Raw genomic sequence first — 25,652 nt, 5'->3', positions numbered from 1 at the left:
GCTTTCCTTTTGCTCATGAAGTGTATATTTACACAACACACAAAAAAGTGATGTGCACAAAGGCAAGCAGGGCCTGCCCTCACACTGAATTATCTAAAAGGCCACCTCCTTGGTAACCAGACTGACCCATTTTTAGAGGAAAAAGAGTTTAAAATTTAATACAGAAAGATTTTTTTAATGGTCTATTCACACAAAGGTAAAGTAGCTTCTTGTGATTTATCTCTGAAATTCTTCTGAAAGCTCAGAGAGATGGAAAATAATAAGGAAAAGCAGACCTACAGTACTACAGTCAAAACAAAAATTGCTTAATTCAGGAAGATTTAGAGAAACCAAATTAAGATCAAGGGAACAATAAAATAAACAGGTGGGATTTTGAGCTGCTAAGTTTGCAGTGATTGTCACAGTAGCAAGTGAAAACTAACACAATTGTTTATTAACATCTATCTCCTGCTAGCTTTCAAGCAAATGTTGTGTCTTACACATTTTAATGTGTTCTGTTCAAATCTAGCATGGTTCTCTACACAAACTTGGCCCTCAATAATATTTTTTGAATGAATGAAATCCTGTAAATTCCCTCACTGCTTTCACCAGAGGAAGAATTATATTAGAACCATCTAGATCAAATTTCTTTCGGTGGGTTCTTTATCACAGAGCCCAGAAGCTTACAGACTCTTTACATTTTTTGAATTTTCTTGTTCACTGGTCTTAGTTTGACTTCCCTAAATGTTTCTGAAATACATAAACCTCTACAAGGCTGTTTCTTTTAAAGGATGGCTACTTTTCTAATAATAACAAACATATTCAGTATATAACTGAATCACTTGCAGTATATACCCTTGAAACTGACACAACATTGTAAGCAAACTATACTTTAAAAAAACACACTTTGGGGTTTTACTGTCTGGGTTTGCTGGTTTACTGTCATTTTCATTTATAAAGATAAAAGCAGATAAATTTTTCTTTCTACTTTTGCTATTATTATTGTGGTTGTTATTGTTTTGGTTGTCCATTTGACTCACTTATTTCCTATTTTCCTAATAAATGCATCTTCTTCTCAATACTGCTTTGGCCTCATCCCACCAGAGCTTCAATCCGGCAGATGCATAAGATCCTAATATCTCTGTAAAATTCTGCAACATTTTGTTGCCTATCTTCCAAACCCCTAATTTTGTCTTCAATCATATCCATTCAATTCTCAAGCTGATCTCCCTTAATCTTTTAAATTCAATAATCACAGCTTTAATCTCCATAAACTTTGTTGTTCCAAATGATCTTTTTCTTCATAGCAGGGTACTTTTATTTAATATATTCATACTGTCAAATCTCTTTGAAGATCTAACATGTTTTTACTTCTCCGATATTCCCCAGAGTCTTCTGACTCAGGTTCTTTTCTTTCATCCTATTTGTTTTCCTCAAATGTCTGATGATCCCTTGATATTCATTCATACTTAAGAATAAAAGACTGGGTTGATCCACAAGGGCAACTAATGCCTGTTTCCTCTCTAGTATGAGGTCTCTCCCTGGGGAGGCTCAGCTGTAGGGCTCTACCTAAAGAGTACAGGACGCGTCTGACGATGGGCTTTGCTTTAGGGTATAGGAGTGAGGAACAAGCAGCAGGCAGGTTGGGAGACAAATACACAGACCCGCCAAAATAAGAAAGTCTTGCCTCTAGTGTGAAGGATTTGAGTAGATACTGCCTATTAGAAGGCTCAGACTTCCTTCCCCAGCACCCTTTTTGCTGTGGGTGCCCATGGTGATCTTAAACTCTACTCTGCTTCTCTCTCAGGTCCCTAAACCCACTGGAGGAACCCTCCCAAGCAGGATGTTGACGTTTTGTGAACACAGTCAGTTCTTAGCCAGGGGATCACTGTTATAAATGGAATACTTTAATTTCCTGAATTTTGCTCCAGGGCCCCTTCCCACTGGCAGTTGTTAGTCACTGTAAGTTCTGCTTTTAATTCAGCTTTGCACCTGTGTTTGGGGTTATGATTTTTTTACTTTTGTTTTTGTTTTCTTTTGTCAATCTAATCGCATCTGTTTTCAGTTTTCCGGGAATTCTTTGTAACTCTTACTCTAACGAAGGTAGGCACCCTTGCTAGTTTTCCGGCAGTGTTACAGATTTTTTTTTTTAATGTATCGTGTACTTTCTTATTTTAAAGGATTTCTGTTAAGCGGGGAGCCTGATGCATGTGTTCAGGCTGTCATTTTACTCCAAACATCCAGTTTGTCCTCCCGAATTCCTAAATGAAACATTCCTTTGTAATTTAAAGTGTTTTATTCAAAGCACCCTAAGCTAGCACTTTGCTGGGGAACTGAAAAAAATCATTCTTCTCAACCCCTGCTTACCGGTAAACAAAACAGATTTCTGCCTTGCCCAGTTCACTTAAGAAATGACTACAGCCCAGTTAAACGAGGTAAGTTCCATGAGAGAAGGGACTTTTAAGCAGTATTTTTCAGAGGGAAAAAAAAAACACATGTATTGAAGCTTGATGAAAAGTAGAGAAAGAAATGGTAACTTCCCCCGATTTCAAATGGAAAGAAGATGTACTCATTTCATTTACAAGGAATCAAGAGTTTGATCCAATAAAAAGCAGTTAACAACAAACCAAAAAGCCACTGAGGAAGTAACAGTTTGATTTTTCAAACTGAATTTGATTTCTCTAAAAGTGTAAATCCCACACGTATTGCTTCTACAAATTATATCCACATACAGTGTCAACAAGCATTTCATAACTGTGTAACATAAATCTTTAAGAAAACAAAAGAAGATGAAGAAAAGATGTGGCCTTTTGTCTTTTAAAAATAAACAGTATGAATAGAAAGAGAAATACACACATACCCAGATTCATGTCCACACTGAGATCATGACAGATACTTGGAGATGTTTCAATATTAAATATCACCTTTTCCAGCTCTTAAAGAATCGCTATAGGAATTCACAACTACAAAGGGGGAGGGGAGAGAAGCTGATGGAAGTTGCTTTTTTAAAAAATCTGTTCTTTTAGGTTGTATTAATAGAAGTATTGGGACTAAACTAGAAAACACATACTAGATAGATACTTATAGGTTCCATCTTGGCAAAGGAACTACTGTTGGCCTCACATGGAACTTTAAGTATCTAGAAATTTTATATAAAAATCCAGCCTTCATGATGTCTTGAACAATCAGAGCTCCACATTCACGTGTAAAAGTAGTCAGCTGGAGCCAGTAGTAACAACTGGCTCTGTAAGGAGGGAAAACAAAAAAGCCAGGATCTGGTGTAAATACTCCCACCAGGGCTGATTTCAAGCTCCCAACGTGATTCGAGGTTGGGAGGAGACTCGCACAACCGGCTCCTGTGAGCCAGCTCTGGCATAGCAGTGGCTGGAGCTGGGTGGGGGCCGCCCCCGGAAAAGGAGGAAGAGTTTCTGTTCTCCAGGGGTCCCTGCACCCTGCAGTCTCACACTTGGCCACTTCAGGCACCTGTCACCAACCCACCCAGCTCCCTCTCTCCCTTCACCCCCAAGGACTCATGACTAAGACAAGGCTGGTGGCGGTCCTCAGCACACTGTGCCCAGACCACACACACAAATCACTGTTCAGGTGTGAATGTTCCATCCTACAGGAGGCAGACTGATGAGCCAGGGTGGGTGAAGACAGCGACTTCAAATGATGGTTTGGAAGACACCCAACAAAGAAGGGTCCTTGTGCTGGGGGTGTCTGGACAAGATACTGATTAGGGAGGGCAAGGATTTTCTCAAGACACAGGGAGGGGAAGAGAGGATGGGGAGGGAGGAACGTGGAGAAAGGTATGTATCAAATGAAGAAAGGTAAGTACTTCAGCCAAAGATTCTTTTCTTTTTTAACATCTTTATTGGAGTATAATTGCTTTACAATGGTGTGTTAGTTTCTGCTCTATAACAAAATGAATCAGCTATATGTATATATATATCCCCGTATCTCCTCCCTTTTGCATCTCCCTCCCACCCTCCCTATCCCACCCCTCTAGGTGGTCACAAAGCAACCAGCTGATCTCCCTGTGCTATGCAGCTGCTTCCCACTAGCTAGCTATTTTACATTTGGTAGTGTATACATGTCCATGCCACTCTCTCACTTCGTCCCAGCTTACCCTTCCCCCTCCCCGTGTCCTCAAGTCCTTCTCTACATCTGCGTCTTTATTCCTGTCCTGCCCCTAGGTTCTTCATAACCATTTTTTTTTAAGATTCCATATATATGTGTTAGCATTCGGTATTTGTTTTTCTCTTTCTGACTTACTCTGTATGACAGACTCTAGGTCCATCCACCTCACTACAAATAACTCAGTTTTGTTTCTTTTTATGGCTGAGTAATATTCCATTGTATATATGTGCCACATCTTCTTTATCCATTCATCTGTCGATGGACACTTAAGGTGCTTCCATGTCCTGGCTATTGTAAATAGAGCTGCAATGAACACTGTGGTACATGACTCTTTTTGAATTATGGTTTTCTCAGCGTATATGCCCAGTAGTGGGATTGCTGGGTCACATGGTAGTTCTATTTGTAGTTTTTAAGGAACCTCCATACTGTTCTCCATAGTGGCTGTATCAATTTACATTCCCACCAACAGAGCAAGAGTGTTCCCTTTTCTCCACACCCTCTCCAGTATTTATTGTTTGTAGATTTTTTGATGATGGCCATTCTGACTGGTGTGAGGTGATACCTCATTGTAGTTTTGATTTGCATTTCTCTAATGATTAATGATGTTGAGCATTCTTTCATGTGTTTGTTGGCAATCTGTATATCTTCTTTGGAGAAATGTCTATTTAGGTCTTCTGCCCATTTTTGGATTGGGTTATTTTTGATATTGAGCTGCATGAGCTGCTTGTAAATTTTGGAGATTAATCCTTTGTCAGTTGCTTCATTTGCAAATATTTTCTCCCATTCTGAGGGTTGTCTTTTCATCTAGTTTATGGTTTCCTTTGCTGTGCAAAAGCTTTTAAATTTCATTAGGTCCCATTTGTTTATTTTTGTTTTTATTTCCATTTCTCTAGGAGGTGGGTCAAAAAGGATCTTGCTGTGATTTATGTCATAGAGTGTTCTGCCTATGTTTTCCTCTAAGAGTTTTATAGTGTCTGGCCTTACATTTAGGTCTCTAATCCATTTTGAGTTTATTTTTGTGTATGCTGTTAGGGAGTGTTCTAATTTCATTCGTTTACATGTAGCTGTCCAGTTTTCCCAGCACCCCTTATTGAAAAAGCTGGCTTTTCTCCATTGTATATCCCTGCCTCCGTTATCAAAGATAAGGTGACCCTATGTGCGTAGGTTTATCAGCCAAGGATTTTTGACTCTGATATTTTTAATTCAACTGCGAATGACATTAAAATAGTTCAAAACATTTTTATGTGTATTAAAGGAAAGCAGGGATTTCTAAAGACTGAAAAATATTCATTTAAAGGAAATAATAAACCATCCTCAAGTGTCTAAAGAGCTATTCAGTGGAAGAATCTAGTTCCAACATCCATTATGCTAATTAACAAGCCATTATTTTCACCAGTGAGATCCATTTCTAACATTTAATGTGCTAATTTGATCTGATATAAAACTACAAAAATAGCAGAGACATTTGTAGTAGCCGTCTCTGGGGGGTACACATTTGTAGTAGCCGTCTCTGGGGGGTACACATTTGTAGTAGCCGTCTCTGGGGGGTACACATTTGTAGTAGCCGTCTCTGGGGGGTACACATTTGTAGTAGCCGTCTCTGGGGGGTACACATTTGTAGTAGCCGTCTCTGGGGGGCAGCCCTTCTGATTAGATGCCAGGTGCCCACTCTGGGAAGCAAACGGTGATTAAAGCATCTGACCACACCTAGAGAGTGTCTTAAATAAGCACCTAATACTCTCCCGCCTTATGTTTTATGAAGCTTTTTAAAGTAAAATGGGCTACTGGGCAATGATCTTTTCAATGCCATTGTTCATGAAAGGTAAATAACTGAACGCAGAAAACAAATTATGAGGGACTCCAACCTTTAGAAAAGGCAGTAAATTCAGCCTCCTTAGTTTGAAAATCAGGAGGCTTGGGAACACGAAGCCAGAGAAGAAGACAGCTCCCCAGGACCTGTGAGTTCCTCGCCTGGAGGACTCTGCACTGCCCAGCAACAGCTGACACTCAGTTACTAACTGCTCTTCTGATGATCGTAGCACGTGACGGTGCATCAAGATGCTGGGGTGGGTGGGGGAAGCAGCTCAAGTTTTTTTTTAAACTTTCATCTTGACTTAGGCATCCAAAGTCTTAACGCTTCATTTTTTCTCTGACACCTCCCACTCAGCCTACTGCAAAGGCTCTTGTTATAAGAATCAAATGAAAATGTTTTGCAAACTATGAAGTATTATCAAGAGGGAATCAGTACGCCTTTGAATTTGTATGTTATTAGTAGTCATAGTGATAATTAGAGTGAGTCATTTTTGCTAGTGTTCAATAAATTAATTCCTTAGAGATGAGCCTTTCACTCCAGCAGTTACTTTATTACCTACAGATGTTGATTAAAGGCTGATCATATGCACCAAATGGTCCATGCGTGGGATATGAAGCAGAAGAGTGTAGAACCCTTGCCGTGAACAGGTCTGGGGTCTAACACCGACCCACAGAACCTTAGGTCCTCAAGTCCAGCCACTCACCCAATGCCTATTCCCTTCCTCAATGCCTCTGAACAGTCATCATCTCATCTCTGCCTGAGCACTTTGGCAATAAGGGATCTTGTTACTCTGTAAGCAGCCCGTGTCATCAGAGCCGAGATCCTCTCCTTGTGTTCACTGAGGTACTTACAGGAAAAGAAAGCTCAGGGTAAAGGGAAGTTCTGGGGCGGCAGGCAGCTGAGTCACCGGCATGCGTGAAGACAGTCCGGGCAGCCCCTGAGAACGTGCTAACACCCGTCCTCCACATGTGGCTGATGACAGCTACTTCATACCTAGGAAACGCTGTTTCACTGGTTGGGAAACGTTTTCCAAATGAAAACCTCCCTGCTGACTTATTAGTGGAGGGGGCATGGACAGTTTTGTTTGTTTTTAACCTGCAACCATGTCTTCAATGGCCTCCCACCTGAGGACGCACCGAGCAGATGAATGAGGGCTTAGGCTGCCGAGTTCAAACCTCAGCACTGCCATGACCAGCTGAGCATCCTTAGGCAAATTATTTCAGTGCTGTACATCTCTGTTTCCTTGGTCATAAAATGGGACTAATTATAGTGCCTCCTGAGGAGGGTTGTTGTGAGAACTGAAAGAGAGAACACAGTAACCCTTAAACTGAGGTCCACAGGCAAATGCTGAGGGATCTGGAAGGAGTTTTCACTTGTGCTGTTATTTCACTGAGAATCTTTTTTTTTTTAAATCTGACGTAAGTATATCCTGAATCAGACACCTACTATAAATATAACCAAGTGTTGGCACATGATTTTGGTGACTGTGTTTGCATTTTTTTCCTGGTCTAATGAGAAAAATACAGAAACAGACCTAGTATGAGATTGAGGTATTTGCACTAAAACAAAACCAGTTTATGTCACCATAATGCATGCAATGAAATATTTTACAAGAGTTTGCACAGATAAAAATGGTGGGGGAAATTGTGTCAAAGGACACATGGCAGTACAGGCACGGTGACGTTAAAAGAATCAAGGCCAGCGCGGCAGGAGTGGCACCATACGCCAGGGGAACAGAATTCAGCTGTAGCAGGTCATCATCTATTGGATTATGGCTAACTTTCAGGGGCTACATTTAAATGATAAGTTCATATTCTGGCTATGCAGCTGTAAAAGAACTGTAAGCATAAAGATTTTATGCCCAGTGTTCTGCTTATATATTTTTAAGTAACACTGCAATAAAGATAACCAAACTGTGGTTATGAAACAGAATGTTCTTATACGTAGGAAATACATACTTAAGTATTTAGGAGTAAAGAGGCATGATAGCTTCCATTTACTCTCAAATGTTTCAGTAAAAATAATCCACATATATATGTGTGTATACATGTATACATACACATACACTACATACATATATACATATATACAATATCTCATATATATGATATGATATACATAGCATATATACAGTATCTCTCACTACATACATATATACATATATACAATATCTCATATATATGATATGATATACATAGCATATATACAGTATCTCTCACTACATACATATATACATATATACAATATCTCATATATATGATATGATATACATAGCATATATACAGTATCTCTCACTACATACATATATACTATATATATATATATATATAGAGAGAGAGAGAGAGAGAGAGAGAGAGAGAGAGAGAGAGAGAGAGAGGGAGAAGGAAATGGAACAAAATATACACAACCTGGTTAAAGGATTATGATAGCCAAAGAATTACAGCATCTCATACCTAGAAGATCTAGCCCCTCCTTCTTAAAGATGCAGACCCAGAACTCCCGAAGGAGTATTATTAGACCAGTGACTCAGTAAGTCACATCTGGGGGAAGGGACCCAACATCAGAATCACCTGGGTAGGCGTTTGCAAAATGCTTACAAAAACTCCTTCCTCCTCTCTCCGGGAACCGCTGCCACGGTGAGCCCCTGTCTTGGATACATGGTCTCTCTACAGGTGTTAGGATATAAAGGATAAAAGTCATAAATGCAGTGATCGGAGCCATCAAATTGGGCTGCAAAGGAGCCGATCGGTAGGCTCTCCATCAGTGTCCGTTAGGCAGTCTCAATGCAACACGCTTTTGGAAGCAAGAGGGACCTAAGTAGGTTTAACCGAAGGGGAGTGACCATTTTCTTGAGCACTGACTCTAAAAATCAGGAACACAACAGGCTTAGGACAGAGAGGAAGTGCCTCTAACGGGGCAGTCCTGTTTGCTCACAGTGGGTATGCCAAGTCCTTCACTGCTCTTGACCGAGAACAATGTGAGGACGTCACCCCTGTCCAGCCACCAGTGGATTCCAGCTCATCTGAATACCCTGGCTCACGGTACCTTCATGCCCCACGGGTTAGTCAAATCTCCCCAGTACATACATGGAGGAGCCAAAAGCAAGTTCACCCAATGAAAGCGATACATAAACCAAATCACGTTTTTTTCACCTGCAGGTCCCAATTCATTTGTGGATCCTAAAGTCAACTTACCAAGTCAGGACCCAACTTTTATTTGGACAAAGTAAAACGCAAAGAAATGTAGGCAAATCAAGCTACGCTGTGCAAAGCCAGGGTTAAGAATTGTTTCATGAAGCTTTTGTATCAATTATGTCAATATGAGTACAAAGGTCACAAGGTAGATGCTTTTTTACTCTGGGCCGTGGCCAAAATGTTTGAAAGCCACTGTGTCACGTGCTGAGAGGAAAGGCAAGAGGATAAGAGGGAGGGAGAGGATGGGAAAAAAATCAGAAGCAGCCCCGACTGGTCTGGTCACAGGAAAGCACTGGCTAAAGCACCGTAACCTATACACACAGTGACTTGACTGACGAGGAGGCCGGCAAGAAGTGATGGTGATCTAGGAGGACAGAAGTCCATCTGAGAAGACAGTATGTGAGCGCAACTCATCTTTATGTTATGATGAAGTGTATAGGTTTCTTTTCTCCCTTTTAAGGCAAAACAGAACACAACCTACACACATGAAAATGTTCCACACATCTGAGGCACTGGCCCCCATAATAACTAGAGCTTCTGCTCCTAGGAATGCTTTCCCGGGAGAATGACGGTTAATTTATGCTTCATCAATTACTCAACATTCAGCGACCTTCACCAAACAAGGAGTTAGTGAATTTCTAGGAGCAGATGCAACAGCAACACTGCTTCTTCCCCTACTGCTCCTTCTTCCCCTACTGCTTCTTCTTCCCCTACTGCTGCTTCTTCCCCTACTGCTCTATGTCACTCACGCCGACCTTACCCAGCTTGTTCTGATCATACACATTCATTAGACCAGATCAAAAGTACTACCCCCTCCACCAAAATCCTCAAAACCAAAGCTACATGTTTCTTAAAACTATTTCAGCCTAAGTAAGGAAGTCAGCAGATACAAGAACTTAGAAGATATAAGAACAAAATTACCAAAAAGAAAACATTCTGTACATATCATGAAGTGCAGTATCACGTTAAAGACACACCCAGGTGACGTTATAAACATAGGTGCCTACTGTCCTGTCCACAAATTGTTCAATTTTGACTCCTAAAAAATAGACTTGGAAAAAGGTTAAGGTCTTCCCAGCACCAGTATTAATGATCCCTGAAAGGAGAGATTCCTCAAGCACATGGAAAATTGGCCATCTCATGTTGTATTTTCGTTAAGTACCTTCCAGGATTACCCGGGATGCTGATTAAATCAATGTCTCATGAGCAGTGGAATGATTATTTTAAGTAAGTGTATTCCTTCCTTCTAGGCCATCCAGATAAGTGGCTATTGTGTTACTACAAAACCACCATTTCACTATTGACTTCAGCTCTGCAGTGTACTATTGAGATATTTCTTTGATTCTTTGCTGGTAGACATAATGAAGCCTTAAGGCTATCAGGTATTAAATACTCAATTCCTAACAGACACTGTTCCCCTCCAGATGCTAAAACAATAACATCTTCAAAAATGCCTAAGTTACTGGTTCTCCAGGAGCAAAAGGAAAGAGAACCATTTAGGTCACCAACACAAGTTGGAAAACTGATCTCAAGTCGTAGAACATTTTTCTGTTTGTAATAAGACACCCAAATCAGATTACATACACAAGACGTTTTTAAAGTTGAGGAGAACGTGAAGTATAAGAGCAATTTTCAACAAAAGCTAAAATAGAATTAATCTAGGGCACAGAAAGCTGAATCACGCTGAACAAGCACAAGTAGGTCTGAAAAATCTACCAAAAGGCTGTGAACTTAATGTTCAACTTCGTCTATAAACTGCCTGAATTTTCACATTCTTACATTGTTATTAGGTAATAGAAAATATGGTGAATCCCTGGTTCTTGGGTTCTACTCTTGTGGGTGGTACACAGAGCACCACAGTAAAACAGTTTCTCAAAAATGTCGCCTCCGTGTTAATGATTACAGACATCTTTGGGCTTTTTTTTTTTTTTTACTTTTCTTTAAATGTAAAAAATGATCCTGAGATGCTGAAACCATTATAGAGGGATTCCAGAATCATGCCAGCCCATTCCTAAACGAATTGGAGTTCAGAATAAAGTCTACCCTGTGATCACTTTGACCTTACATACGTATATATCCTTCCTCTGTAAAACACTAATATACTGTGTTCAACGCAGGCGGAAAGTAAGAATTCCTCTCTCCCTTGGCAGTATCGTTCTGTTTCTATGAAAAACAGCTCTCTCAAACTGTAGGCTCCACGGAGGCCCTGCATGTATGTCACAAGTACACCCAGTCTCCCCTGACATACATTTTACAGCCGCAAGAGTCAATGCATAAATCAGTTCATAAGCTCCATGAAGGCAGGACTGCCACTTGCCCCCCAGAAAGGCCCCCTTTTCCATAAGCCTTCAATCACTGCTCACTGAATTGGTAACTATTCAGGACTCCAACCTGAGCAGACTGATCCTGAAGCTGGGCTCCAGGAGAGAACCTGAGACGGCAGCAGAAAAAGAGAAGAAACTTTTACTCTCTTCACTCAGGACACAAAAAGCTACACTGAGGTCATTACTTATTTTTCATTTATACAAACACCATTTTGTTTTACTGATCCTAACTAAATGTGGGCATTATAAAACAGAAAAATGCAAAATACTGTCTTACATAAAAAACTTCTAAATTAGCTATATTAATGTTTAACGAAATCCGTAACTAGCTACTCAAGTCAGTAACGCTTATTGCAATCTTAGAGGCATAAAGGAGTTTCTTGTTGTTTCAATAAAAGCCTACAACCTGAGCTGCCTCTCCAGAGCTCAATGTCCCTGGGAATGACACTTAACATCCCTGAGCTTCAGTTTCCTTAGGAAAGGATAATTATACCTCCCAACAATCAAAAGCTAAATAAATGTAAATTACAAAAGAGGCTGGGAAAAAAAAAAAAACTTCAATGGCTATTTCATTCAGTCACTCGTCTAAAGATGATCTTGTGTGAGTGGTGGTAGTGGGGGAAGGGAGGAAGCCGCAGGCACAGGATAACATAAAGGACTGGAGAAAGTCCTATCAGAGGGCCAACAAGGTGCCTAGAGAGAACAGGGCACGGCAGTCGCCCCAGGAGTTGACAGTTAAGATAAGTACTATACACATAAAGTCCAGTTAATCTTCACATATGTTTTGTAAGTAGCTACTATCATTTCGGGGTTACTAATGAGGAAACTGAGCCTTAGACAAATAGAAGTCCTACCAGCTAGTAGAAAGGCAGACCTTACATCTTAAGCAACAGGCACTTCAGCTGCCAACTTATTAAGAACTGAACTTGAAAGTTGCTCACCTTCAAGAACTTACCATGTATAAAAGCTCAATCTCACCACATCTTCTGTCAGTAGCATTTTAGTGCTTACAAAAGAACACAACCTTGCTTCCACAGAAAACAGTCATTCTTGCAAATATCAACTGTGAACAGTAACACTTAAAAACAAATATACCTTAGGACGAGCAGGAAAATCACTTTCACACAATGGCAAACGGCCTTCCAATGTCGGTGTTCTCTCTTCTTGTGCCCCTTCTCCACCACATTAGCGGCGCTCTCCCCCCAGTATTTGTTCTCTTTTAGCTATGCAAATAGAACTTCCACGACTATTTCCCATCATATGCACACTTCCAATGACACGAATGATCTTAGATGACTCTTCGCATCTCTAGTTCTCTGCTGGTCAATTAGTCTATCAACAAACACCTATTTATCTAAACTTCTAGAGACACGTAAGGAGTATCTCCACTCCAGATCCCACTAGAGTAAGCTGCGGAGGAAAAGAACTTCCTGAGTTAACAGCTCAAGCCCTAGCATCCAAAGATAACAGAAGACTTACATGTTCTGGCACTCGAAAACAAAAATAAGGATGCCAAGCTGTTATCTCTGAAGAAAACAACCAAAATTAACAGCATACAGCCACAAAACCATGTGGGAAAACACGTGATTTTATCATACTCCAGGAGACAAGGGGGTATAGGTGAAAAACACTTAAAATGCATTCCTGACTTACGTTTTTCATCATCAGCATGTACCAGGGATGCTGCCCTTGACAAGACATCCAATGGCGTCTCCATTCCTGGTTGGAGCCCAGAAGGAAAAAAAGAGAGAAAAAAAGAATTTAAATGGAATTCCAAAGACTTTTTTTAGAATTCTGGCAGTTAACCATTAGAATAATGCCTCCACCAAATGCAAATCACAGGGCTGAAGCATTATACTTGTACTGAAAGTCTTCCCAGCCTGTGACGAGATCCAGTGGACGTGGTTCAGGAACAGATAGAGAAAGGGGTTAAATTCCATGCTGCCTACTCAGCCAAACCTTGCCAACTCCAGGAAGCAGCTCAAGTCAGAACTAAAAGAAGGGATGTTGTGAATATTCCTGCCCGTGTTATTCGTGCTTATAAATGTTTATGTGCGTACGTAACAACATGCCTGTCCAGACATACCCAGTAAAAAACAGTTCTCAGAACAAAGGCTACTCTATGAACACAGCATTATACCAGTCTGAGATCGTGGTGGTAGTCGTCGTTGTTGCTGGTTTATTAGTTTTAACAAAAATTACTAAGATTGAACCATTCTGTCCTTTTGCCTCCTTGGTTGAGACGCTGCAAAACTGTGTAGCTTAAAATAGGCAATGTACTCATGAAAAGTGTGTGAATTCCATTGGTGAGTTAAATGGTATTTTAAGTCCAATAGGAAACTTTATTTCTAAATGTCATGTTTTAAAGCTATCACCACCACCTAACACCAACTTTTTTTTTTTTAATAAAACCTGGATTTTTATTTTTAACTCTGTTTTCTTAAATTACAGCACACCTATAAAAGCAAACACTGAAAAAGAGTTAAAGATGGTGAAAAACCTAGAGAATCAGGCTACTTTTACACAGTTTTCCTTTTTTGGATTATTTAAATATATACACGCACACATGCATGCACGCACACACAGTTATTAGGAAAAGAGACACACCCTATCAGTTCAACAACTGAGAGAAAATACTTTAAGTGCACGCTTTAGAGATGCTCAGCGTTTTCTCATCATTCTTCAGCCTCTACTGAGTCCCTACTATGCATGTGCCAGTTACAAGACACAGCAGACCAGCTTTACTTTACAATATTCATACCTCAGACCTCCAAAGAAACATCAGCTCTTGATCTTGCAATGTGATTTCATTCAACAAACGTTATCTACTATGTACTAAGGCAGGAAAAATAAACAGAGCCCAACAGTTGCCTTCAAAGAGCTTTCAATTTATACAGTAGACATGCCTGCAAGAAATCTAGTTTAAGGCAGTGTTTTCCCCAAGTGTTGCACTGGATGTTCATATTTTGTAAGGAAAAAATTTTTCTATGATAAATAAGTTGGGAAAACACTGGAATAAACCAAATTATGCATTTTCTTTTTTTTTTTTTTTTTTTGCGGTACGCGGGCCACTCACTGCTGTGGCCTCTCCCATTGTGGAGCACAGGCTCCGGACGCGCAGGCTCCGGACGCGCAGGCTCAGCGGCCATGGCTCACGGGCCCAGCCACTCCACGGCATGTGGGATCTTCCCGGATCGGGGCACGAACCCGTGTCCCCTGCATCGGCAGGCGGAGTCTCAACCACTGCGCCACCAGGGAAGCCCCATTGGCCTTTCTTTTAACCTGAAACACGTCCTAGGGGACACGTGGAAATCATGGATTAAGGCAAAATGTGCTAAGTGCCAAAACAGTGCTATAAACAAAATCCTATAGAAATATCAATGAATTCCGAAAGGCTTTGTGGAGAAAACAGAAGATGAGCTGAGCCTCTGAAGAATAAATGTGAAAGCACAGAAGGGAAGAACAGAAGCAGAACCCATTCAAGAACAAGCTGCCCAAATCAGCCAGAAGACAAGCAATGTGGGGACAGGAAGTGACGATGATGGAAACTTGCACCGGCGCCACAGCATGGGAGGACCGAGGGCCTGAACGGGACTTGGGCTGCATTTTGTCCGCATTAAGGAGCCACTGAAATCTCTGAGCCGAGCAATACCTTGGCCATTGACATGTTCCAGGGAAGTTATCCTGGTAGTGCCCTGTAGTCGCAGCCTACAGAATAGGAAGCCAAAGGCAGGGGACAGTCTGAAAGATACAGGGATACAGCGGGCAGGAAGTAATGAGGGGCGTGTGCTGGAGGCAGCGGGGATAAGAGAAAACACAGACAGAAGTGATGGAGCCTGGGAGGTCTCAAGGTGTCAGAGGAGAGTCCAAGAGGACTCTGAGTGACAGGGAGGACAGGGAGGTTGTAAAGCAAACAGTAAATTCCTTCTTTTTCAGAGACAAGAAGGAGGTGAGTAAAATCAGAGGCATATGATAGAAAAATGAACGACATTCACAATCCTTGCCTTCCTTGTAAGATAGAAAAGATCACCTCCTGAGAGGAAGGATTTGGAAACTTGTTCAAAGGCAAAGAAACAAAAGTTTGGGACAGACTGACAGGAAAAGGTTTGCTGAACTCACAAGAACCCAGTTACATTCTCATCACACAAGCCAGTTTCCTATTCAGGCAAGATTTGAGTTTAAAGTCTTTTTTTTTGGGCTGCATTGGGTCTTCATTACTGCACGCAGGCTTTCTCTAGTTGTGGCAAGCCGGGGCTACTCTCCGATGCGGTGCGCGGGCTTCTCACTGCGGTGGCTTCTCTTGTGTGGAGCACGGGCTCTAGGCGTGCGAGCTTCAGTAGTTAACAGCACGCGGGCCCTAGAGAACATGGGCTTCAGTAGTTGCGGCACATGGGCTCAGTAGTTGCAGCACATGGGCTCAGTGGTTGCAGCTCGCAGGCTCTCGAACACAGGCTCAGTAGTTGTGGCGCACAGGCTTACTTGCTCTGTGCCATGTGGGATCTTCCCAGACCAGGGCTTGAACCCGTGTCCGCTGCATTGGCAGGCAGATTCTTAACCACTGTGCCACCAGGGAAGTCCCTGACTTTAAAGTCTGTTATTTTAAGTAAATGCCGATAAGCATTCTACTCTGTAAAGCAGTATTTAGACTCACAATTGCTTAAATTAATTGCCTCATTAAGTTGAAGGACAATGCTTTCAAAATTCTAAACCCCAAAAGATACATGTTAACATGTGCCTCTTACGCAAACTATGTGCACAGAAGCAAAATATCAAAGCATAAAAATACCAAATGACACAAAAGTAGACCCAGAATTGTAGCACGTGGAAGATTATTTAAGTTCATTCACTCCAAGCTACTTAGGTTCAAAGTAGGTAGATAAGAGATTAGGTGTTTAAGGTTCATCTACGAGGCACCTGCCATCTGCTGCAACCTTATTAATGTGACCAATTTTTATTACACAATTACTGAGTTCAGCAAAGTATTCGGGAGAGGTGACAGAGAAATAGAAGATATGATCCCTGCTTTTAAGGAATTACGACCTTGTTCATGAACCTAAAGTATATGGAATGGGATAACAACAGACAAATTTAAGAGCATAATAAAAGACAAAATATAATTTAACACTGAAATGTGTAGTGTGTTATAAAAGAGAGATCAGCGTCAGCTCAAGTGTTTACCTCATGAACATGCATTTTTTTCTCAGTTTGGTGTGTGTGTGTGTGTGTGTGTGTTTTAAAAAGCCACTTCAGGGCTTCCCTGGTGGCGCAGTGGTTGAGAGTCTGCCTGCTAATGCAGGGGACACGGGTTCGAGCCCTGGTCTGGGAGGATCCCACATGCCGCGGAGCAACTAGGCACGTGAGCCATGGCTGCTGAGCCTGCGCGTCTGGAGCCTGTGCTCCACAACAACCGAGGCTGCAATAGTGAGAGGCCCGCGCACGGCGATGAAGAGTGGCCCCCGCTTGCCACAACTAGAGAAAGCCCACACACAGAAACAAAGACCCAACACAGCAAAAATAAATAAATTTTTTAAAAAAAGCCACTTCTAAGGTCTCCTTCCCATTCCTCTCTCCTGGGCAGCCTCTACTCTCTGACCTGTCCTCCTCACCTGGATCACACGGTCTGAATACTTCCTGGGTGCAAGTACCCTGTCTGATGCTTACATGTACAGTCCTGTTGGATCCACAGCCTGAGGGAAGGCACAACCACAGGTATGAGAGCCCGGGAGGGAGACTCAGCCCCGCCCAGGCAGGATCGAGGACCCCTGCTGAGGAGCGGGGAGCACGATGTGGGTGAATTCGGGAGACAGCGCAAGGCTGGCCAGGCTGGCGTCCACTTACTGGAGGAGGCAACGGGCAGTGGTGAGTCCCTGAGCAGGCTGGGGAGGTGATGTCAAGGATGTTTTAGTTTAGCAGGTGTGGGGAGGACGGTTTGACCTGCAGGGATGAAGTGAGGAGTCACGCGGATCAGCTAGGAGGCTTCTGTAGGAACCAGGTGTGAGATAAGGACCACGAGAGCGGGTACACTGATACAGGTGGGAGAGAAGGGCCAGGGACCAGGCACTACTTAGCCACAAAAGGCCTAAGCAAATAAAGGTGGAAGATAACAGTAAAAAAGAAAAAAAAACACTTCTGAATTTTACATCTTGTACAATATCCACAGTCCAAGAAACCCAGTAAAACATGTGAGACATGTGAGTAACATGGGGGAGAAAACTACGGTCACAGTATTGGATGGAGGGTCACGGTCTGCTGAGAGAGGAATGAGCATCACGGTGGTTTAGGAGGGGGGTCTCTGGACACTAACCATGTGAGCTTGAATGAGCACAGCGACTTCCTACCTCTGTGACCTGGGAACCGACTTTATGTCTGTGTGTCTGCTTCCTCATCTGTAAAATGGGGATGTTGATATTACCTCCCTCATAGGGTGTCAGAAGTGAATGCACTTTACACATATTAAAATAATTATGTGTCAAAACAAAGGCAAACATATTAAATAAATTGCAAATGATGGTAAACATACTAGAAAAAGGGCACTGGCCACTACTTGAGACAGAGAAGATTCCTCTGAGATGAGAGACCTAAAGGATAAGGGGAACTGGGCTTGTAAAGGGGAAGGTGGGGGAGAGACCAAGCTGGCCCTGTGAACGTGGGGCGCTCCCACGACCACAGCGAGAGGACGGGGCAAGGCAGGGAAGTGGGCATGGGCCGGATCATGCGTTCTCTGCAGGGTGTGACAAAGCTGAGATCTTATTCTTTAGTCAGTGAAAAGTCCTTGAATGGTCTGAGTGGTTTTAAACAGGGGAGCGACATGTCTGGTTTATTTTATATCCTTTATGAACCATAAATCATCTATGAGCTTTTGCAAAAGATTACACGGCATCTGGAAAATAAATCTAAGTACAAGCCAGTGATGAGTTCCCACTGGCGTGATAGTTTTTACAATATCGTGATCACCGAAAACATAATCACTTAAAACACTGACACCTGGAACATAGTAACCCCGTAAAAGGGAGAGGAATGTGCTTCTGGAAAAAGACATCAAGTCCGTCTGTAAGGGTTCTACTGCACTGCCACCCGTTTCTGGTCTACCCATTCGTCTTTTTTTCGTGGTTGCTGTCAATTATGAATATAACTCATGGTGAAGAGAACACATATTTTGCTTTTTGGGTTTTTTTTTTTTCCAGGCAATGGTCGGTATTTTCTCTGCCAGCCCATACAGCCCATATTCCTTTCCTGAAGCTCCCTTACCCCCAATAATACATCCTTCCAAATAGCTTAAGATTGAGAATTAGGGAATAATAGGTATCAATGATAAAGCTACTACATTCTAGGGATACTGGGTGCTAATGAAAAGCTCAGCTCTAAATTTGAACACCATTATTCTGGGCTTCCACAAAGGACCGTCTTGTTTTTTTTTTCTTTTTGGATCAACAAGAGGACACGAACTCCTATCTTGGGAATAGAATTATGGGGTGTATTAGTTTAGTTTTGTTTTTTCAGGCAAGGGAACAGAAGTTCAAGATATGTCATAGAAGTGTTCCAAGGGAACAGAATTTCAAGATACGTCATAGAAGTGTTCCAAGGTGAAAACTACAGCACCAAGCTTGGCTCACTGCACAGCTCCTCCAGTAACACTGGCCCAACTACAGTGTAATTTAGGAAAGAGTGAGAGTCTTGGCCAGAGGTGGAAACCAGTGGAGGCTGGGAGAGGCCCATTCAAACCTCCTGATGTCCCTGCCACACTGTCACTTGACCAAAAACCTGAAATAGGAAGATATCACTATCCTGGGATCCTGACGGCACGTCCAACTCCCAGATGCACACTCTTCAGTATCCCTAATTCCTGCTGGCCCTGTCCCATCACTCTATCAGGACCACTTCCTGAGCTAGTCTAACTTGGCCTCAGCTAAGAAATATAACTGTAGGACAAGCCTACAGTATGAAGTACCTCACTATGGCGGGGGGGTGTGGCCTTTGGGGCCATCAGGAACTCAGAGGCTTTCACTGGATATCTCCTATGTCTGGCAAACACTACATAGAGACTTTTCAGAAAAGAAAACGTGAACCCCCTGCCCTGAGCAACTTACACCAAATGCGGATCACTCTGTGGTCGATGTGGCTAGCTGTGGGTCTCAATGAGCTTAACTGAAATGAAATTTCATACCGAATCGTCACCAGATTCTGGTGGCCACGTGCAAGCATAGCTTCAGGCACATCAGGTAGACGTGAATTAACCTCCTGGCTGTTTCTTCTCCATAGCGTGTCCAACTGAGGCCCCACTAACTCCTGGCAATACACACATACTGTCTCTGTTAACATCCATACAATTCTCAGGTCACCCCTCTGTTCTTCATGCTCAAAACCTCTCTCATTGGTGTAACCCTTTTTTCTGCTCGCACGTTACCATCTGTTAAATCAGCAGAGCCGGGACTTTAGCATCAGAAAACCTAAGTCTGAGCCCTATTTTAATACGTTGAACTCATTCGATCCATCATCACGGAAAGCCGATGATGTTCTAGACTTTGCTCTAAATGCCTAACACCAATCGTGGGGCCCATTTAACCTGTCTGGGCCCAAGTTCGCGCACCTAAAGAAAATGGTCACAACGTTGCCTACCACACGGTCACAAGCTTGGCACTGTGGATTAAATGATACAACGTCACTGAAAATGCCCAATCAACGCAAGTGAGAAATACATTCACATTATGCCACCTTGCCGCCTGGCAGCCTATACTTTTAATAACACACTCACATGCACTGGCTTACTGGTCCTCACAGATAGGATTACTATATTTTTCTACAGATGAAAAACTGAGGTGCCAAGAATGTAAGTGACCTCCTGAAGAAGCTAACTCTAGAATCCAAGTCTCCTGACTCAACACCCAACGCCATTTTAACTATTTTTCATAAAGACCTTTTGGAGAAAAGCAATTTTTTAGCTTATCTAAAAAAAAAAAAAAAAAAAAAACCAAAATAAAGAATACCTTCCAGCTAGACTTCTAGTCCTGTGCTCTTTCCCCTATACCTTGAGATATATATGAAGCAATAATCTGATAATTTCTAAAGAAAGCAAAGGAAGACAAGCCCTCCTCCCCTAGGAACGTAAAAACCAGGGCATGTTTCACTTGCTTTGAAAAGAAAGCGGCACAGAGTCACATGAACAGTAACCAAGGCAGGTAAGAAGATTCTCACACCAAGTCGGTTGGTGAGACTGGGACAGACAACGCTGGCAGCAATGCCACAGGATCCCTGGGGCCCCGGCCACACAGGAATTAACATAAGCCCTGAGGACTTCAAGCTCCAAGAGCAGGTTCAGTATTCAGGAAGGATGGTTCCTACTGAGTCATGTTCGAGACAACCTGCTATTAAACTCCAGGGGATAACTCTCAAGGCTCAATGAATGATATGTGAAAACTTTCACCGCGTTGTTTGTATTTCTCACAACCTGAAATTGTATGTCACACTCTTAAACAGAAACCAGTCCTTATTCAAAATATTCCTTCAACCGCATGGACCCTTTGCCTGTCTAGCTTTCCTTATCGATGCATGTGCCAGACATGAATTATGGACCTGTCTTGCCGTAATTTGAAACATCTTACCAGATACAAGGTCAGAAGGACTTGCCTGACTTCCCCTTATATCCAATTCCTTATTTCTACACATAATCATTTCTGAAAATTCATTTGAAGGCCAAATGTCTGTAATCTGAACAACACATCTACATGTTCTATGCTTACTTCCAGAGAATTAAAAATATATCTGTGGGGGCTTCCCTGGTGGCACAGTGGTTGAGAATCTACCTGCCAATGCAGGGGACACGGGTTCAAGCCCTGGTCTGGGAAGATCCCACATGCTGCGGAGCAACTGGGCCCGTGAGCCACAACTACTGAGCCTGCGCGTCCGGAGCCTGTTCTCCACAACAAGAGAGGCCGCGACAGTGAGAGGTCCGCGCACCGCGATGAAGAGTGGCCCCCACTCACTGCAACTAGAGAAAGCCCTCGCACAGAAACAAAGACCCAACACAGCCAAAAAGTAAATTAATTAATTAAAATATATATATATATATATATCTGTGTAAAACCCCTTGTTAGGCTTCTTTCAGGTGCTTGTCAACCTCAAGCCTAAGTCCCAGGATGAGAGCCAGCTCTGTTGTCAATTCCTCCCCCACCCTCCCAGCCCTGTCCTAGAAAACTAAAGAATTCACTAAGTTAGTACAGGGTGTGTACCCTTTCCGTAAGGGTTTAACGCCCTTCCCCCTCCCATGAAACCTCAATAGGGCAGGTCTATAGGCTAGGCAGCCATCCATCTCCCCGCCCTCCCCCCCCCCACCGGGACACATCAGGTATCAGGAACAAGGTAACCTCAGGTGTCTGCCATCAACTTAGCTCTGTCTCCTGCTCATCTCCACCTCCCATCACATCAACACAGAGTCAGCTGGGCTGAAAAACGGGTACCAATCTGGATGGCAATCCTTACACAAATGCTCAACTCAGCCACCTTACGTTTTCTGATGCTAAAATGGCCCAAGGCTCCATGGGCCTCCTAGGTACCCCCCTCCCCGAGGTGGGGACTGTAGGGATGTGATATTTAGTCATCCTGATGACCCGGGCAACAGAAGCTGCCCAACGGTGCTACCACACAGTAAGTAAAATCCTTAATTACCATAACACAGTTCGGCATCAGTGTCAGCTGTGCAAACACATGGACAGTACGAAAGCAATCGTGTGCCTGTCAGGGTCACCTGTATGGACTTAAAGCTGCAAAACCAAACTCAGGTTATAGCGTATTTCATGTCCTTTATGTGAGGCTGCCCAACGCTGGTATAAAATTCTTACTGCTGGCTGAAGTTCATCCGTCTCCCTAAAGTGCCCCCTGGAAAGTGCCTGTATGCGGGCCCACAATGACCCCACCACTCTGTCCAAAGAGGAGAAATAAAATTCACATCTGGACTTTTTGAGCAGACTACCGATTGCCACGATTTTTCAACACGGTTGTCAAATAAACAATGAACTATCCTTTTCTTTCTCATATTTAGGCTATTGGGAACCTGTCTCTTCATTTTCAATACCTCGGCCTTCTACAGCACCTCATAGGAAATAAAAGAAACTCTTTGGCATTTCTAGTTCACTCTGGATACGCTTGTTCTTGCCATTTATTTTATCTGGATACTTAGAATCTCCTATTCAGAAGTACTGAGGTGCCAGGTCCTCCTGGGGACCTGTTACACCCAAGAATGACAGACATGGACCTGCATCACAGCCTAAGTTGGCCAACTTCCCATAATACCCAGGTCGAGCTCCCCACTGTACCAAAATCTCAACTCCCAGCCTATTAGTAGCCTAGAAAAGTCTTCTAACCCATGACACGTTGCATCACTAGGAAGCTCTTTCATTATCGGCATCATCAAATACGGTAAATTCTTATCATTCGCAGTCATTATGTTCTATAAAGCCTCTGAGACCTCTGAATTAGTGAGTACTGAACCACTGTGCCCCGGAAGAAACTGCCCCAAGTACTGATTTGGGGATACAAATAAACTTTAGTGAGGAGACAAATTCACAAATACAGGAATCCACGAACAGTGAGGATTGACGAATCTGGTTATAAGACCTGAGGCCTGAGATACTGAAAGCACATTCTACAAGGGTTTCTTCTTTTGTAAAAGAGCTACTACGGTGTAGCCCAGGTAGAAAGAATTTTTCTGATTTCAGCACTTCATGCATACACTCCTTCCTTCCTTACCTTGGCAGTTTATACTATCAAGATTTGGCAGTCTGATTTCTAACTTGTCGGGTTTTTTGTTTGTTGTTTTAATGTGGACAGATCCTAAATGACTATTGATATTATCAATAGACTGATTGATATTATCCCCTTTCTCTTCTCTTAAGCTCCCACATATAGACTTGATTAACTTCAGAGAGGCTCCCTAAAAGAATCAAAAACAAGCCTCAATCAACATACCCTGCAGAAACTTCTTAACCAAAAAAAAAAAAAAAAAAAAACCTCTCTTTCACCAGGTTCCCGTAACTGCGACAGCTTGTCTAACACAAGCAATGAAGAGACTTGATATGTTAAAATTGCCACATAGTGTCATCATTTTAGTTATATTAGAATTTTCCCAATGTATTTGACTCTTACCTCCTAAACTTATGACAACTCATTCTTTTATTAAGTCATACTCAAAGTTGCAAAGCAACTTTTATTATGGCTATATGACTTATTATTTTATTAAGGCAAACTAAAAGTTGCACAACAAAACTATCCAGGAGAGATACCTGGAAGAAACACAAAGTAAAATCTTCCTTTGGATTTGTTTGGGCAACCACCAGAGGTTGATGACAAGGCTGACTCCCTAAGGAGTTAAAAGGAATTTCACACGGCAGAACTCTTGTCAAATAAACCATTTGAAAGGGAAAGTTTTCATTTCATAATTGTCGTTTTGTAAGAAGTGTTGAAACCTTAAGGTAAAGTCATAGTTCTAAATCGGGTGGGAGAAGTGGTGACAACTGTGTTTTATGAAGCTCTTTCAAGTCTTCAAAGACTTTTATAAATAACATGACACAAAATACTTTTCAAAGCACACTATTCCCTGTAATTAACTCTGTGATGTATCAGAACAGATTTTATCACCCTCTTACAGAGGAAAATAAAGCACAAATGTTAACTAGAAGTAACTTTTTCTGGTCACAAACTTAGTAGGTGACAGGGATAGGACTTGAACTCAAGTCTCCAGAAATAAGTCAGAGCTGTTTTTACTACAACATTCACAGTTTTGGAATGTAGTTCATGGTTATTTATAGCAGAATTATCGTCTTAATTGTATTGTGTTTTGGTCAACATAAAATTTAGTTTGCATTCCCTTCCAAATGGAAAGCAAAGGCAGGCTGCCCAGAAGTGTGAAAAAACCGTGGTGGGGAGGAAATTAGCCTGGGATTAAAATGTTGCCAAAGTCAAACAACAAATTGAGGGGTTTACCTCATTTCTACCAGCACGGAGATGACTTTTCAGGCAGATACATCAGGAAACACACAGAAAACAAACAAACACACACACACACACACACACACACACACACACACAACTGTGTTGAGTACAAGACAACAAACTTCTGAGTATTCCTAAACCCATTATTTAAATGAGAGCACTGAGATTTAGAGACAGATGATAAAAAACTTGTTCCAAGATCGCGCCCCCAGTACAGCCTTGAGGCGCTGACCCCTAAGCGCTATTTAAACGACCCACACTACTCCCCTCACGCTCATGCGCAGACTTAATCAGCTGCAAGCAGGAAACAATGAACACTGCAAGTCTGTGGACTGGGAGGCTACTGCAAAGAGTTAAAAGTTTGGTATGCTAAAATGGAACGCAAAACTGACCTCCAAATACTAATAGGAATTAACATTTGTTGCCTTTGTCTTCGAAAGTTCAGAGGAAACAAATGAGAGCCTTCATTTTCGTCAAGATAGGCTTGGGTTTGTAAAAAAAGATACTCAAACTCTACAGGAGACAGTACCTTCCAAATAGAGGGGGCAACCAGCCGCTGGTAAAAACTAGAAGAGCCGCCTCCAACCCGCCCCCCAGGCTGCTGGTTCTTATTAACCGCAGAGAAGGAAATAAAGACTAGCAAACACACAGCACCAATGATCAAAGTGAAACCGATTTTTTTAAGTCAGCTGGCTTGAACAGACGAACACATGCCAACTAAAGCGCTTAAAGACCAGCGGCCCCAACAGTGCTGTCATCCTAACCTAAGAGATTTAAAGGTCTAGGGAGATGAATAAAAGGACACTTGAAGCAAAACAAAAAAGGAAAAGACCTTTGCTTTGCGGCGAGGCCTGCACTCACTCACTGCAGGAAGAGTGTGCCGTTTTGTTTTGGAAAGGGGGCAGGAAGTATACAGAGAGGAAAGAGCCGATCCCAGCTGCCCATCCTCAGCCATGTCCCGCGGTCCCGCACCACAGCCCTCCTTTGCCGCTGGCCAAGACCAAGGGGCTACAGGGCGCGGGCACCCCCCGGCCGGCCCCTCGCCGCCGACTCCCAGAACAGCTTCCACTCCAGACGCTAGACCTCTCCCTCCGGGTGTCCTGGCGCTTCGGTTCCCACCAGGAGCCTCAAGTTGCCCCGCAAGAACAAGCCGCCTCATCCGTCCTTCCAGGAGGACGCCCGCGTCCCGCTCCGAACCAGTCCACCCCTGAGCTCCCC

The 25,652-nt window shown here is 42.6% G+C and overlaps 1 protein-coding gene across 13 annotated transcripts in view; it reads right to left on the bottom strand.

Moving 5' to 3' along the window:
• Nucleotides 1-25,652, bottom strand: part of VGLL4 (vestigial like family member 4) — a 270,472-nt gene that overhangs the window by 127,424 nt on the left and 117,396 nt on the right. For all 13 annotated transcript variants that reach the window (XM_049715550.1, XM_049715545.1, XM_049715547.1 and 10 more), the window contains one exon: nucleotides 13,104-13,169. In XM_049715550.1, coding sequence (XP_049571507.1) covers nucleotides 13,104-13,169 — 66 coding nt within the window. The remainder of the gene's footprint in view (nucleotides 1-13,103; nucleotides 13,170-25,652) is intronic.

The sequence above is a fragment of the Orcinus orca genome, chromosome 10 (assembly GCF_937001465.1).
Source record: "Orcinus orca chromosome 10, mOrcOrc1.1, whole genome shotgun sequence".
Taxonomy (NCBI): Eukaryota; Metazoa; Chordata; class Mammalia; order Artiodactyla; family Delphinidae; genus Orcinus; species Orcinus orca.
Note: the sequence above shows the minus strand (reverse complement) of the source record. Positions and strands in the feature narration are given on the sequence as shown.